We start from the raw sequence: 16,767 nt of genomic DNA on the forward strand, positions 1-16,767 counted from the left end.
AGATTCATACTAAAAAAGATCATAATAACATATATAAATTAAAACGTTGCTGAAAAGCAATTTAAATAAAAATCTAAAAGTTTCATAATTTTGCTTCTAGAAATTTATTTTAAATTTTTGTTTTGTAATCATAGGAAAAAAAAATTAACCACAATACATCATTACATACATTGCATTAATAATAAATAATATTAAATTATATCATTACATCAATATTTATTTATTAAATATATATACTCAATTGAATTATTTATATAATTCTTTTTTTCTTTTTTCCTTTTTTCCTAAGTTATGAATAATATCTTAAGATCAACTACATCAAGATTAATTCAATTAAATAAACATTTAGCAACATCAACTTATAAAATGGCACCAACTAATTCTCAAGTTTTAAAAAATTTCGATTATTTAGTAATTGGAGGTGGATCAGGTGGTGTTGCATCAGCAAGAAGAGCAGCTAAATATGGAGCAAAAGTATTACTTATTGAATCAAATTTCAATAAATTAGGAGGAACTTGTGTTAATGTAGGTTGTGTTCCAAAAAAAGTTATGTGGTATGCTTCTGATTTAGCTCATAAAAAGGGAGACTTATATCCTTATAAATTAGATAAACAAGAAGAAAAAGTTAAATATGGAGATTTTGAATGGTCACAATTTAAAGTTAAGAGAGATAATTATGTTACAAGATTAAATGGAATATATGAAAATAATTTAAAAAAGGAAAAAGTTGATTATGTTTTTGGATTTGCTAAATTTATAAATTCTCAAGGTGATGTTGAAGTTACTTTAACTGGTGATCAAAAACTCCCATTTTTAGAAGAATCAAAAGAATACAAAAAGGGTGAAAAATTAATTTTTAGTGGTGATAAAACTCTTATAGCTACTGGTGGTACTGCTATTATACCACCAAAAATCGAAGGGTCCGAATTAGGTATTACTTCCAATGGATTTTTTGAATTAGATTATCAACCAAAAGATGTTGCTATAGTTGGAGCAGGTTATATTGGAGTTGAATTTTCCGGAGTGTTCAATGGGTTAGGTTCGAATGTTCATTTTATTATAAGAGGTGATACTGTGTTACGTTCATTTGATGAAATTATTCAAAATACTATAACTGATTATTATACTGATAAATTAGGTATTAATATAATAAAAGAAAGTGGAGGAGTTGTAAAAGTTGAAAAAGATTCTGGATCAAACAAAAAATTAGTTACATTAGGTAATGGAGAAGTATTAAAAGTTGATGAATTAATCTGGACAGTTGGAAGAAAATCATTAGTTGATATTGGATTAGATAAAGTTGGTGTTAAATTAAATGAAAAGTCACAAATTGAAACAAATGAATATCAAACTACTGCAAACCCAAAAATCTTTTCAATTGGTGATGTTATTGGTCATGTTGAATTAACTCCAGTTGCTATAGCAGCAGGTAGAAAATTATCTAACAGATTATTTGGAGGTGAACAATACAAGAATGATAAATTAGATTATAATAATATCCCATCAGCTGTTTTCTCACACCCAGAGGCTGGATCTATTGGTTTATCAACAAAACAAGCTATAGAAAAATATGGTAAAGAAAACATCAAAATATATAACTCAAAATTCACTGCTATGTATTATGCAATGATGGATAATGATAAAGATAAATCACCAACAGTTTATAGAATTGTTTGTTTGGGACCTGAAGAAAAAGTTGTTGGATTACATTTAGTTGGTGATTCAAGTGCTGAAATTTTACAAGGATTTGGTGTTGCTATTAAAATGGGTGCTACTAAAAAGGATTTTGATAATTGTGTTGCTATTCATCCAACTTCTGCTGAAGAATTGGTTACAATGACTTAATTTTGACATGACAAATTTTCATTACTTTTTATTCACTAATTTATATAAATTTATACATATTTTGAAATGAAATATTCTAGGATAGACTAATTACATGAAGTACAACACTGTAAATTCAATTAGTACTCTATGCAATGCAATATGTGATACAAAAGCAGCCTTATAAATCTACTTTAAACACTAACCAATAGTGGAGTAATTAATGCTCTATTTAATGATAATTTCTATTAATTAATGAAACTTAGCTTCAAAAAGTTGAACCATTTCATGAGTATTCTTCTCTTTAGTTCAACCTATTGTTTTCTTCTTTTTGGAGGAGGACCTCTAATTGGAGGTTTTGGTTTATCACCAGGTTTCATAAAAAACATAGGAGCATTTTTTAAAATATTTGGAACACTTATAAATTTAATCATATTACCTCTTATAAATACTTGATCCATATGTTGTGTAGATCCATTTTTCCCCGAAGTTATCGTTACATCATATAATGAACTATTCATATTATCTTCATTATCTAATAATTTTCCTCTATAAGTGTCTCCATTATTTAGTTCTATTGATATTATGTGGCCCTGTGCTTCGTTTAAGAGTCGTACTGGTATTGATGCTGACATATTTGTGGGGTGAATGGGTTTGTTATTTGTAGGGTGAATGGGTTTGTTATTTGTAGGGGTAGATTGGTATGATTTAATGTGTTTGGAAATTGATATTTGATGTTTCAAATGTTTTTAATATCTTTTGTGCCTTTTTTCGTCAAGTTGAGACATAAATTTTCCGACACTAAACCTATTCTGATGCACAAGCTGTTGTGGTAAAATATGTCATTTCAAAATTCCTAATTTTTTATATCTTTCCTACACAAAGTATAGTTCACAAATTCCTGTTCTGTATCGAAAAGCAAATGTAAATTGTATGGGGATAATTGACACTAATGACGCAGTTGGAGAGGTATTCATCTATTAAAACTTTTTTGGTTGTTAGGTAAGTAAATTTGGGTTTGTAAAATATACAAAAGATTTAAAAGCGTGTAGGAAAAGTAATCTCATCATATTACTGAATCAATACCTATATCATTAAGAGAACAAGAGAGATTTACTAATAAGAAACTTTTGGTTTGCCACTTTTATTTTAACTATTTGTACTTGGTTCAAATTGCTCATTATTTTGGTTTCCAATTGTTGCAAAATAAATTTTGAGTGATCAAAAAAATCTGTAACAAAACCTTCACCGATGTCATCTACAAGTGAAAAAGCTCTTTTGTGTAGGGATCTCTCTTTAAGAATACGAATTTTTACATGCTAATAGTTGAAAAAGCTTCCAATTTTGTAGATCAACAATTTATACCAAATTGAAATGTTTATGCAGAAATGAAAAAAAATCATGCGTTTTGAAATCAAATTTATACTTTCGTTTTATTGTCATGTAACTACTATACATGGTTTCGAATATGTTAGGCTTTTCATATAATTTGACAATTGGATGGATTTATCGGTCTTACAAATTAAAGTTTTACCAAGAAATTATAACAAAGGAATAGTACATTGAAATGAAACTTACAATAAAGTGTCTAACTTTTTTTAGCAGTTAGACATAAACGACTAAAAGTAGATCTTATTATAATGGGCATTAAACGAAGAAAAGTTGAACTTCTTAACTCTAAATTATTTGTATTCCGAAGAGGGTCCGATTAATCACTTGTGAAATATAATAAATTTAAGAAAAAAATGTTCAACCTTTTCCGTTATAATGCAGAAAACTTCTTGTCTTGTTTGAACCAAATTTATCTTCAAATATCTAGATCCATTTTAGAGCTGATCCTGGATTTTTTATCAAGATATAGATTATATAATGATGATGTAACACTTTTTTGAAAAAAACTAGCGCTTAAATTATTTAGTAGAAATAATTGTGTCAAATTATTATTTTATTTTAAATTTTTAGATCAAAAAGATAAAAAACAATTCTAAAACGGCAAAAGGACTTTTTTTTTGGAGAGGGCAAATTAATACATTATACATTTAGCCTTAAATATTCATCAACTAAAAGTCAAAAAAGAACAAATCTGAGAAAGTTTTCAAATATCATTTTGGTAATGCCTATTCCTATTTGATTTCGTCTTAAACTCATTCAAAAACTGTTTAAGTGGTTAAACTTCTTGAAAAATTTAGTTTTGAGTTTTTTGTTTCAAGATAATTTGCAAATGACTCAACTCAATACGCAAAATGTGAAGGATAACATTCAAAGTAGATCTTCTTACTCTATAAGTAGATTTAGAGATGATAAAGATATAGAAATGATTAATTCGCTAACCCGACTTGTCACGGAGATATGCCCTTTTATATTGCCCCATTTTTATAAAATTTTATAGGAAATTGAAACCATATCAAATTCACATAACCAAGAAACAACCATTCTGCGTTGTTTATACTACATGTTAGTAATTTTTTCGTACTTGTCAAACTTCTTATATAATTATTACATTATACATATTTCACAATAAATGATACAAGATTGATTAAGTTACTTAACACAAAATTAAGTATTTTTTAAAATATTTTTAGTTTAACAACACAATATAATTTATACGTTTAATAGCACAGTTCGATCCATTTATATATATTTAAATACTTTTCATTATTAGCATACTCAACAACTATTCTTCTGCTCACCACCCAACTTTGGTCGCATCTCGGAAGTCAAATTTATACAATACCAAATGTTCATTATCATCAATTACTAATCATTAATTAAATTTACAACCAACTTTTACGACCAAAAAAATTAATCTCCGTATAAAAACTTCATTAAAAAAAATTGGATTGTTCAAACATGGTACAGCCAAGTGCTACTACTTCATCCAACTCGTCAATACCTGCTGTAGCTAAACCAAAAAGACAGAGAAATAGAACTCCAAAAAGTTGTCTACAATGTTCCAAAAGAAAAATATATTGTTCAAAAGAAAGACCAGCTTGTAGTAATTGTATCAAGTATGCAGTTGGTCATTTATGTTCATATACTTTACCACCTTGGGCCGAAACAAGCAATCAAGATAAGGATAAACTACCAAGTAAGCAACAATGTAATATGAACCAAGGACAAGCAACCACACCTGTGAAAATACAACAAACCACTGAATACAAACAATTGAAACAGGAGAATGACAAGTTAATACAATCACAAAGAAAAGAAATTGATGACTTGAAGAGACAACTATCAGTTTTGCAACAATTATCCCCCAGAGAAACCATGAATAACAAACAACAAGTCTCATCATCGTTAGGATGTATTGCGATTACAATATTAAATAAAATTAGTCCGTTAGCGATTACTTACTCAAACAGTAGAATAAATATGTCAAATGACTACACACTAAATGTCATAACTAACTCAAACATCTCAAATAAATCTACATATATTGATACATATTCATGGATTAATTTAATAAAGCTTGATCCTCAATTAACTACTTTATGGTATAAAATTACAAATTTACAAAAAATGTATCATGTATATAAAATGAATATTTTGAAAGATAAGAATACAAATCATAAAAGTGTTAGTGCTGGTAAATATCAACCACAATTAGAAGATGAAAGACCTAAAAAGAAGGCTAAAAAATCAAATTTCAAAATTAACGAAATTGATTTTACATATTCTTTACAACCATCAGCAATTATTAAAGATTCGTCAATTACAAGTGAGGAACATAAGTGTCCGGTAATTGAATGTGATTTTAATTTCATGACAGAAGATCAAAATCAAACTACACCAAGTCCATTTAGACAGTCACCACTACCTACAACACCAGCCAATAAAACAGGTGAAATTAAAATTGAAGAAGACAGTTTAAAACTACAATCAAGTTTTGCAAGTAAACTAACTCAAAAAGTAGCATCTTTGTGGGATTCACTTATAAACTTACCGAGAGGAGAAGCAAAATTAAATATTCAACAAATTCATTTTTTATTAGATTACTACTACAACAGTAACATAGAAAGTAGAGAAATCTTATCATTTTATAGGTTTGATATACAAGCAGTTTTTAAAAAGACATTTAATGATGAAGTTGAACTAAATTTACCACAACAAAATTCAGATGTTGATTATTTGGTAAAATTGAAATCCCTTGGGATATTTCATTGTATGTTGACTATAATAATTGAAGAAACATTATCAGAAGTTAGAGAAATTGTGAAACAAGGTATAAACAAAGACTTATGTTTACAATTTGAAGAAATTTTTCCAAATGAAATGACTTTATTGGGATTAGGTGTCAAACAAAATAATTTACTTTATATAGTTCAAGAGATGTTAATTAATTTTGAAAGTAATTGCAGAGATAATTTTGATAAGTCACTTTCATGTTGTGCGTTAACTGTTTGTTTGTTAAATAGAGAAATTGATGACTATAAAAAACCAGGATCAAGTATCTCAGATACAAAGATTTCATTTACTTCAATTTTTACCAACTTTTTACATATTTTATTAGATTCACCTTTAGAAATTTGGAAAGATCCAGAATTAGTCGAGTTAAAATCTCAATATAAGAAAAGACAAAAAGATTTGAAATTACATTTTTGTTACCTTTGGACAAATATTGTTAGATTAACTAATTTAGTTATGTTGAATTTTGTACCATTTGTTAAACATTCAGAATATTTAGATGGTTTATTGCGTAGAATTTACACAAAAATTGAGCAGGTAGATCTGTTGCAATGCCACTTAAAATACTTAACAAAAGTTGAAGAAAATGATTTGATCATAATGTTACACGTTCATTATTTGATTGGTGATATTTCATGTTCGTTACATCAAGGTATACTAAATTTAGGATCAAATAAATTAACAATTTACAACTTACAACAATTGATAAAACAATGTCAAACTTGGATAAATGATTCTGGAGTTCAAAGATTAATAGAAATTAGAAAATTTGAAATTTTAATCATACTCGATTACTTGTCATATTTTATGACATACATCATGATGCTTCAGAGTGAAGAATTAATGGATAGAGATTTGATAAGTAGTATCATACCTGATATTTTCACAAAATTATTGCACTTGGTTCAACAACTAAAAGTAAATCCAAAGAGACATACTCAATATGTATACTCTGTGGTAACAGAATTATTAACAAGACTGATACAATTTATTGTTGGATTAATTTCAAGAGTCAGAGAAGATAATAAGCAACAAGAACCTTCTTTATTGAAACAGAATTGTGAAAAAGTCATGTTGAATAATAATATGGTAACACCGGCGGAATATATGAATCATGTAACTAATGAAATTAATGGCATTGTCTCATTTCTAAATAACGTTTTAATGAATAAAGAAAGGTTGTTCAAATTAACAAAGTTATGGAAATTTTATATCACATTAACAAAAGATTTAAATTATGCAAATATTCATGCAAGTTTACCAGAATTCAAAAACAATACTACTGCTGTTTGTCCAGTTTTGTCTTCTGATTCAATGTCACCAAATGCTTCATTCAGACAAGATTCTTTAACATCCAACACTCCAAATTCTTCTACAATGTCATGCCCTGTAATTCATAATAGTTCATCATCATCAACGACAACTTTCTCACAAAATAGTCCAACTAGTTTTAATTCCTTGACCTCAAAAATATCAAGATGCCCCATATCTCACATCACAACACCAATGAATAATGATGAAGAAGTCAAAATCTCAAATTTTCCGGCCCTAGCATTACAACCATTCAATCACAAAATGCTTTCAAATTCACAGCAACAACAACCAAATAAAAAAGCTAAAAAATGTCCATTTGATCATGTATCAATGATGAAACCTAATTTATACCCAAATCAAATTGAATCAAGTGTTAGAGGTAATAACCCAGTTCAAGATAATTTCAAAACTTATTCACCAAGTCCATTAAGTAGTTCATATATAAGTACCCCGCCGATAGTGGCTCAACAACCTCCACCACAACAACCACCACCACAATTTCAACAGCAATTTGCTCCAACCAATAGCAGTCCTGCAGTCAAACAAAACCTAAGCGAATTCGTGATGACTGATTCACAGTCAATACAATTAAATCAAATGAATCAGCAACAACAACATCCAATACCAATAAACGATATAAGCAGTGATTCGTTGTTAAATCAAAACTCAAATCAACCATTAGATAATAACTTAGATATGTTAAATCAATTTAATGACTTCGATTTTGATTTCTTGAATCAAGAAAATCTTATTGAACATTTTAATTTTATTAATAATTCTTCAAGTAATGATTTAGGATTTGGTGCTTTTAGTGATTCTAATAACTTGACAAATGGTAAAAATTTTAATAATGGTGGTGTTAATAATATTGAAGGATTTTTTCAATAGGTAGATTAATGTATTTGAATATTAATGAAAATTATGAGTATTGTTTGTAGGAGTACTTATCTCTACATTTCAAATCTTTATATAAAATATACAAATTAATATAAAAACATTAAAACAACAATATACAAATAATAAACTAATAAACTAACAAAAACACTTGAAAAATTTAAACCTCGAAATATGACAAATAAATCATTTGACAAATAATCATTAAAGTAACCAAAAATTGTAAAATATTAACAGAATATAAATTAATTTAGTAAATGAAACCAAACAATAAATTATTATTAAATGAAGCGAAATCTGAAAAAATAAATATAGTTTAACAAAAACTGCAAAATAATAAAAAAAATTAATAAAAAACCTCCCACAACTTTTCAACCGGGTACATTAATTGGTGGAGGTGGAACTTGAGGAGGCATAGGACCAGGAACAACAACAGCTACAGGAGGTACAACCCCAGCAGGTGGTGGAGCCGGCCCAGGAGGTGGTGGTACAACTTGAGCTTGAGGAGTATAAGGTAATGGGAAATCATTATGAACTTCATGATTCTTGGCTTTGAGGTCGTAATCAATTTTATCATCTTGTTTACCATGTTCTTTTAAAAACTTCTCATGTTCTTCGGGTCCTTTTTCATGATGTTCTTTTTCATGCTCTTCTTTATCATGTTGTTCTTTTTCATGATGTTCTGTACCGGGACCAGTTTCATGTTTTTCCTTTTGATGATGTTCTTTGGAGTAATGTTCTTTTAAATGACGTTCTCCTCCGTAAATTCGATCTTTTGCGTATTGATCTTTAGCTTTTTCTTTAAAAAATGAATTCTTGTCGTGTAATTCTTTATCTTTTAATAATTGATCATGTTTAAAAAATCCACCTTTACCATCAGTTGGTTCAACTTGTAGTTGGAAAATATCTCTCTTATCAAATTTGAACTTGTCATCATCTAATTCATCTTTTTTGTCTTTATCTTTTTTACCTTTTCTATCATGATCAAACTCTTTATAATAATCTCTATGATGATCATTTTCTCTTATGTATTCATCCAACTCATGCAAATCATTATAATTTTCACTATCACTGTATTCATCAGCATCATGATGATCAAATGCTCGACCATGTCTACTAAATCCATATCCATCATCTTTATGGTGATCTTTTCCATGATGATTTCTTCCATCATCAAATTCTTCATGTAAATCAAATTGATGATGTTCAGTTACATTTTTATTAAAATCTTCTTCATATTTTTCAACTTCATGTCTTCTATCAAATTTCTTTATTCTTGGCTTCTTGTTTGGTTTATCACCATGCTCTTTATCGTGTTCAATTTCATGGAAATAATCTTTGTGGTGGTTCTTTTCTTTTCTATATTCATCCTCTTCATGTAAGTCCTTTTCGGTATATTCGCCACCTTTATCATCCTCTTCATGATGTTGTATAGCATGACCTTCTTTATCGTCACCAAAATAAATATCCTTATGATGATCTTTATCATGTAATTTATCATGATCATCTTCATGTTCGTGTAAATCAAATTGATGATGTTCAGTGAAATTTTTGTGATAATCTTCTTCATAATGTTCAAGTTCATGTCTCTTCTCTTTCTTTTTCTTTTTCTTTTTCTTTTCATCTTTTTCATCTCTATCATGATCATACTCTTTAAAATAGTCTTGATGATGGTCTTTCTCTTTAATATACTCATCCAACTCATATAAATCTTTAGAAGTTTCTCTATCACTTAAATTATCCGAATCATGATGATTAAAAGCCCTACCAATTCTACTAAATCCATGACCATCATCTTTGTGGTGATCTTTACCATGGTGATTCCATCCATCATCAAATTCTTCATGTAAATCGAACTGGTGATGTTCAGTAATATTCTTGTTAAAATCCTCTTCGTATTTTTCCACTTCATGTCTTTTATCAACTTTTTTCTTCTTACCTTTCTTTTTACCCTTTTTTCTAGGTTTCTTTCTAGGTTTAGGTTCAGGATCTTTTTCATGTTCTTTTTCTTCTTCTTTTTTATTATCTTTTTTGTCATCTTTTTTGTCATCTTTTTTATCATCTTTCTTATCATCTTTCTTATGACCTTTATCATGATCAACTTCATGTAAATAATCTTTATGAAGATCCTTTTGTTTCCTATATTCATCTAATTCATGTAAGTCTTTTTCAGTATTTCCATCATCTTTAGCATCTTTTTCATGATGATCAATTGCATGTCCTTCTTTATCATCACCCCAATGATCATCTTTATGATGCTCTTTATCATGAAATCCATCCTCATCGTCTGTATGCTCATGTAAATCATATCGATGATGTTCAGTTATATTCTTATGATAATCTTCTTCATAATGTTCAACTTCATGTCTCTTGCCATGTTCTTTTTTTGGTTGCTCTTTATCATAATTAAGTTTATGCTTGTAATCCTCATGAATTTCATTTTTAATATCATTATCATCAGCTTGATGCAATTCTTTTTCTCTACGAGTACCACCTTCTACATGAATTTCATGATGGTCCACTCCCTTAAAGTTTCTATCATGTTCATGCTCATCCTTATGATGCTTTTTATCATCATGTGTAGAGTCCTTTTCATGATAATCCTTTTCAAATAAATCTTTTTTGATATCAAAAATATCCTTATTGTGGACTGCAAGTTTGTGTTGTTTATCATTATTGATATTAATCTCTTTTAATTCATATTCATGAGCTCCTTTAATTTTTTTATGAATTTCTTCTTCACGTTCTGCAACTTCATACCTTTTAACTTTCACATCATCTAGTTTTTTGTCACTTAATCGAAAATCCTGTTCGTGTTTTTCCTTTTTTGTTTCGTGAACTTGACTTTCATGATGTTCCTCTTGTGACTCACCATTACGATGTTCTTCTTTTCGATAATCTTCTTTATGATGATCTATTTTATTCTCTTGACTTTCTGATTCGTGAACTTCTTCACCTTTTCTATATTGTTCATGTTGTTCCTTTTTATGATCCTTATAATCATTCTCATGATGTTTCTGTTCATGATCTAAACCATTATGTTTTTCTTCAAAGAAATCTTTCTCATAATCCTTGTGTTTGATATCATGATGTTCAGTACTATGATCAATTGTAGCATTTTTATATTTTACAAAATGATGTTCCTCGTGACTACCTTTTTCAGTCTTAACATGACTAGTTTCTTGATGTCCACGTGAAATATCATTAGCTGGGAATGGTAAAGGTCTTATGATTGGTGGAGGTTTAAAATCTTTACTGAACTTAGGTGACTTGAACTTATCATCAAAAACTTTATAAGTAGGTGGTTTAGGTTTATCAAATGAAAATTTCTTCTGATCAAAAGCTGGTCTAGGTCTTTTACCGAGTGCTTCAAATACATCATAACGAGATAATGAACCACCATCAACCAAAACAGGAAGTAAATCCAAAACAAATTTATTTAAAAACGAACTGACATGTGAATCTCTAAATGTTAATCTACTAGCATCAAATTGTAAACCACTGGATTGAATGGCTATAAAAATTTCCTCCCATGGTACGGATCCTTCATTTAAAAGTCTAATTGCTGTATCAAATAATCCCCTTCTAACAACTCCATCATTCAAGGAAAAAGTTAAAATTTGATTAATTAAGGCAGAATCTTTTAACGATAAAAAAACTTTCATTATTAAGTCATCAACACTATCACCTGGCCCAACATTCGCAACACTTTGAGCTTTAAATTCTAAATTTGCAGCAGGTTCAAATCTTCTTGGTAATATAACCAGCTTCCTCCCGTCCAATGAAGTAAACTTCAAATCACGTTTACCTTTGCTACCTTTATCTGACTTTTCCCGAGTCTTTTCTACATCTTTTTCTTTTGACGATTTATTATCTGGTTGTGGAGCTTCAGCTTCACATTTTTCACATTTAACAGTGGTAGTTTCAATAATTTTTCCTTCGTCTTTACTTTGGGTAGGCTTTACTTTTAATTCAGTAGACTTACTAACAGCAGCAGATTTATCTTTAGCCGCCTCTGTCGAAGCAGTAGATTCAACAACAGCAGGTGTGGTTTTAGATGGAAGTATAGTTGCAATAGGAATAGTAGTTGCACCTTTGTTTTTTCTGAATTTATTCTTCAAATTCCCAACATTCAAACCACTTTTGAGTCTATTAGTAGCTTTGTTTTTGAGCTTCGCAGTTGCTTTACCTGTAAGTTTACCACCTCCAAGTACTCCTTTAACTTTACCACCTCCAAAAGCTCCTTTAACTTTATCAAAATTGAACTTTCCGGTCTTTCCTGTTGGTTTAGCAGATGTTTGAGTTGATTTAATTTCCTCTGTCGTTGATGGTTTAGCTGATTCTTTAGCGGTCTCTTTTGGTTTGGTAGTTTCACTAGACTTTGGTGAAGGTTGTACTGTTAATGTTACTTTCACTTCTGGGGTGGCTTTAGCTTTTGAGGTTGCTTTTGTTTTTGATGTTGATTTTGCTTTGGATGTTGCCTTTGCTTTTGATGTAGCTTTTGCTTTAGAAGTTGCTTTACTTTTAGAACTAGTTTTTGAAGTTTTCCAAGCTGATCTTGTTGGCGAAGCAGACTTAGATTTCTTTGAGATTGGACAGTCTGGATCTTCTTCTTCTTCCTCCTCTTCTTCTTCATCTTCATCTTCGTCCTCATACTCATCGGATTCTTCTTCGGCTTCCAGTTTGGTCTTACCAGCTCCAGCTGTATACGTAGTAGTAGCGACATAAGTGGTCTTAGTGGATGATTTGGTTGAAGTTGATGATTTAGAAGTCTTCAATTTTTTAGTAATTAAACCATCTTGATCTTCTTCATCTTGTTCCCCGTCAACATCACTTTCTTCTTCCTTAGCAGATTTTGTATCTTTCTCTTTAGAATCTTTTTCTTTTTCTTTAATGGTTTCCTCTTCAACAATTTTCGAGGTTTCTTTTTGTTTCTCCGCAGTTTTGACAGCTTTTTTGCTAGATTTAATTGTGGCCTTCCTGGCAAATTTGTTAGCTAAATTCAACCATGCGGCAGCTTGAACTTCTATATCATCATCTTCTTTTGGTTCTTTCCCCCAATTGAAACCCAATCTAGCTGCTAAAGATCTGTTTTTAGTTTTCTTTTCATCCTTAGATTCTTCTCCTTCATTTTTATCTTTCCCATCCTTATCAATTTCATTAGAAGGACCATATTTATCGTATTCACCAAAATCTTCTTCAACATACCCAGAATATCCACCATTGAAATCAGCTTCTTCAGATCTCTTGTAAAATTCTATCTTGTCTACTTGAGCTTTACCTCCGATTGAACCTTTACCAAAACGGCCATTCTTAACCAGGTTTTCCAATTGATAGTCATTTAAAGAAACTTTACCTTTAAGTTTGGGATTAACGTTTGTCAAACTCTTATCATTATAGTACGCATCCTCACCATCAATTTCATAACATCCACAATCATTTCCAGATTTAACCGGTTCTGGCTCTTCTTCTTCTTCGTCATCACAATCGAAACTATCATTTTCTCCTGATTTTATTGGTACAGTTGTTTCATAAGCAATAGTTTTAACAATAGTTGCAGTAACTGGAATCTCAACAGTTTTAAATTTTTGAACAGTCTTGATTCTTTCTGGTACTGGTTCATGAATATATGGAGCTTCTGATTTAAATGATGACTTGACCGAGGTTGTACTTTTCGTTGATTTAGATTTGGTTACTTGTTGCAGTTTATCCTTATTTTTTTTCAACAAACCTTTCAATTTCTCCTTCACATTGGAGGTATCTTTCTTGAGAGAGTTTGCTTTTCCATCATCACCTCCAGCATCTTTGCAATCATCAGTAGTTGCTCCTCTTTTTGAGTGTAACCTAATCATTTCATTGAATTGATTTTCTTTTCTTTTCTTAAGAATTTTAGAATCAGGACCTAAATTTGCTTCATAAGTGTTGTCCATACGATACTCTTCTTTGTTATAATCAAGACGATGACCATCCTTGGTTTTTACTCTACCACGTTCAGAACGGTATCTTCCATTATCACCACCGCGAATATAATTTTCATCTTTTTCTGGTTTCCATTCTTTCTTTAGCTCCTGATCATTTGAACCTTTAGATCCTTGATCATCTCTCCAATCATTTTCAAGATCTTTTCCCTTGTTACGGTGTCTATCTTTATGACCATCTTCGTCATTCCAATTTTCTTCAGATTCTAAATTTTCAGGTCCATGTTCACCTTTCCAACTTTTCTTAAACTCTTTTCCTTTGTCAGATTTTCGATCATCGGGTCCATGTTCTTGAGACCAATCATTTTTAAAATCTTTCCCATTATCAGAATCTACATCTTCAGGTCCATGTTTCCAGCCTTTCTTAGTCTCGTGATCTTTACGAGAATTTACATCAGGATCAAACTCACCTTTCCAGTCTTTCTGATCTTTTCCTTTACCATGCTTAGAATCATCAAGTTCATGTTCACCTTTCCACTCTTCATCAAATTCCCTTCCTTTCTTATCTTTGTGATCTTTGAGTCCACGGTCTTTGATCCCGTCTTTATTAAAACCTTTTTCTTTCTCGTGACGATTCAAGTCTTGATGACCACGTCCTTTAGTTTTATCATGTTCACTTTCTCTTCCCTTTCCACGATTTAAATCCTGGGGTCCATGCTTAAAGTCTTTTCCTTTACGGTTTAAATCATGATGTCCATGTTCATCATCTTTTGGTAAGATTTTAAATTCTTCATCAAAATTTAAATCCTTTGACGAGCCATTATGAAACTGTTCAGATTCATCAATCTCTCTACCTTCACGGAACTTCTTCTCTTGTTCAAATCGATGTTTCAATAACTTTTCCAATTTTTCTCTGTCTCGATCATATTTCTTACCATACTTGATATTCCAATCTTTTCTAAATTGATCTTCCCATTCTTTATACTCATTCTCCCATTCATCGTCATGATCTTCTTCATCTTCTGAATCTGATGAAGTATAATTTGTAACTTTTTTGTTGTATCCTAATTTTGCTTTACTCTTGTTACGTAAATTCTTACCTTTTCCTTTTAATGGGTTATAGTTTTTACCTGTTCCTTTACCTACATTTGCGAATAATTTTTTCCAATCATCTAAATTAACAAATTTTTTAATATCATCAATTGATAATTTATCTCTTTTAGAAACTTTGGTACTTTCATCAACACCCAAATCTCTCTTAACATTTTGTTGAGTATCTAAATTATTATCAAATCTCCAAACATCAATTTGTTCATGAGTGGTTGTAACACTAGCTGTAGGACCAAAAATAGGAGCAACTCCATGACCAGTTATAGTTGTAGGAGCTGTGGTGGTTGATATAGAGGTAGTAGTAGCTGTAGTGGTAGTAGTTGGAGAAGGAGCTGGTTGGAAAACAATTGGTTGATAACCGATAGGAGCTGGGAACTGACCAACAGCAGCTGCTGGGTATTGATTCAAAGGCTGTTGACCACCAGAAGCTGGAGCGATACCTGGATAAATTGGAGCTGGATAGAAAACTGGCTGTTGTTGTTGTTGTTGAGTTGGTGGGTTATTTGAAGATTGATGTTCTCTATCTCTATAGTAACCCTCACTTACATGTTCACTTGTATGTCCAACTGTTGAATGATCGTCTCCTGAGTGGTGAGCATCATCATCTTCACCATTTACATCATCAACAGAATCCTTGAGTTGATCCAATAAAACTAACATTTCACGTAATATTGAAACTTTATCCAATGTAACATCTCTTCCAACAGTCATCAATTCCCAAAACACATCATTAAAACCTTTCAAATCGTGTTCGTGTTCTGCTTGATAAGCTCGAAGACTACTGTCATCAACATATTCAACATAAGCTTCTACTCTATTATTTATTGGTTGATAAGATTGTTGTTGTGCTGGAACATTTTGTGGATTCTGATCTGACTTTGGTTGTGTATTTTCCCCCACGGTGATTTCATTTGGAGCTGGTGGTAAATTGTCAGTTTTAATAGTTTGGAAAGGAAGTGGAGGAAGTGGGAATTTCCAATGGAAAATCGGGAATGAAAATTGACGTTTAGTTGTAAGTATTCTTTTTCCTGAAGCATCAAATTGATCTTGTGGTTGCAGTGGATTTATGAGTTGACCATTTGGTTCATTCCTATTATTAATAGATAGTGATAAAACAATTGAAATAACAAATAATAATTTGTGAACTTTCATATTATTTGTTGTGAATACAGTCAAAAGACCAAGATTTGTGAAAAAATAAGTTGAATCATTGATGGAATAGTGAATCGGTATATATAATCATTTCTAAGATTGTATTAAATTTGGATCACTTTCCTAATTTGATCAAGGATTTTGAAAAAATGATCTCAGTTCATCTTTTTTGGTAATAATTAATTTTGAGATCTAATCAAAATTTGTAATGCTTTCCGAATCTAAAGTTAAAGTTAAAGTTAAGCTTAAGCATTGAGTCAGGTATGAAAGTGCAAGAAAAATTAAAATTATGCAATAACTTCTTTAAACTTCTTTAACGACTTCATTTTTATTCTTTCTTCTTGTTGCATATTCGCTTAATTAATTTTGA

The 16,767-nt window shown here is 30.3% G+C and overlaps 4 protein-coding genes across 4 annotated transcripts; 2 read left to right on the top strand and 2 right to left on the bottom strand. All coding sequences in view use genetic code 12, as the record gives it.

Annotated features, from left to right (window-relative positions):
- Positions 1 to 291: 291 nt before the first annotated feature.
- Positions 292 to 1,845, top strand: GLR1 (glutathione-disulfide reductase; the record flags this gene model as incomplete). Its single annotated transcript, XM_051766868.1, has 1 exon — positions 292 to 1,845. The coding sequence occupies one exon, from the start codon at positions 292 to 294 to the stop codon at positions 1,843 to 1,845; it is 1,554 nt and encodes a 517-aa protein (XP_051622118.1).
- A 293-nt stretch (positions 1,846 to 2,138) lies between these two features.
- SMD3 (mRNA splicing protein) lies at positions 2,139 to 2,459 on the bottom strand (the record flags this gene model as incomplete). The annotated part of the gene is made up of 1 exon (XM_051766869.1): positions 2,139 to 2,459. The coding sequence occupies one exon, from the start codon at positions 2,457 to 2,459 to the stop codon at positions 2,139 to 2,141; it is 321 nt and encodes a 106-aa protein (XP_051622119.1).
- A 2,215-nt stretch (positions 2,460 to 4,674) lies between these two features.
- Positions 4,675 to 8,211, top strand: ZCF20 (Zcf20p; the record flags this gene model as incomplete). Its single annotated transcript, XM_051766870.1, has 1 exon — positions 4,675 to 8,211. The coding sequence occupies one exon, from the start codon at positions 4,675 to 4,677 to the stop codon at positions 8,209 to 8,211; it is 3,537 nt and encodes a 1,178-aa protein (XP_051622120.1).
- A 377-nt stretch (positions 8,212 to 8,588) lies between these two features.
- KGF54_000907 (uncharacterized protein) lies at positions 8,589 to 16,397 on the bottom strand (the record flags this gene model as incomplete). Its single annotated transcript, XM_051766871.1, has 1 exon — positions 8,589 to 16,397. One exon carries the CDS (start codon positions 16,395 to 16,397, stop codon positions 8,589 to 8,591), a length of 7,809 nt encoding a protein of 2,602 aa, XP_051622121.1.
- Positions 16,398 to 16,767: the final 370 nt, after the last annotated feature.

The sequence above is a fragment of the Candida jiufengensis genome (genome assembly GCF_024610255.1).
Source record: "Candida jiufengensis strain CBS 10846 chromosome Unknown scaffold7, whole genome shotgun sequence".
In the NCBI taxonomy this organism is placed as follows: domain Eukaryota; kingdom Fungi; phylum Ascomycota; class Pichiomycetes; order Serinales; family Debaryomycetaceae; genus Lodderomyces; species Lodderomyces jiufengensis.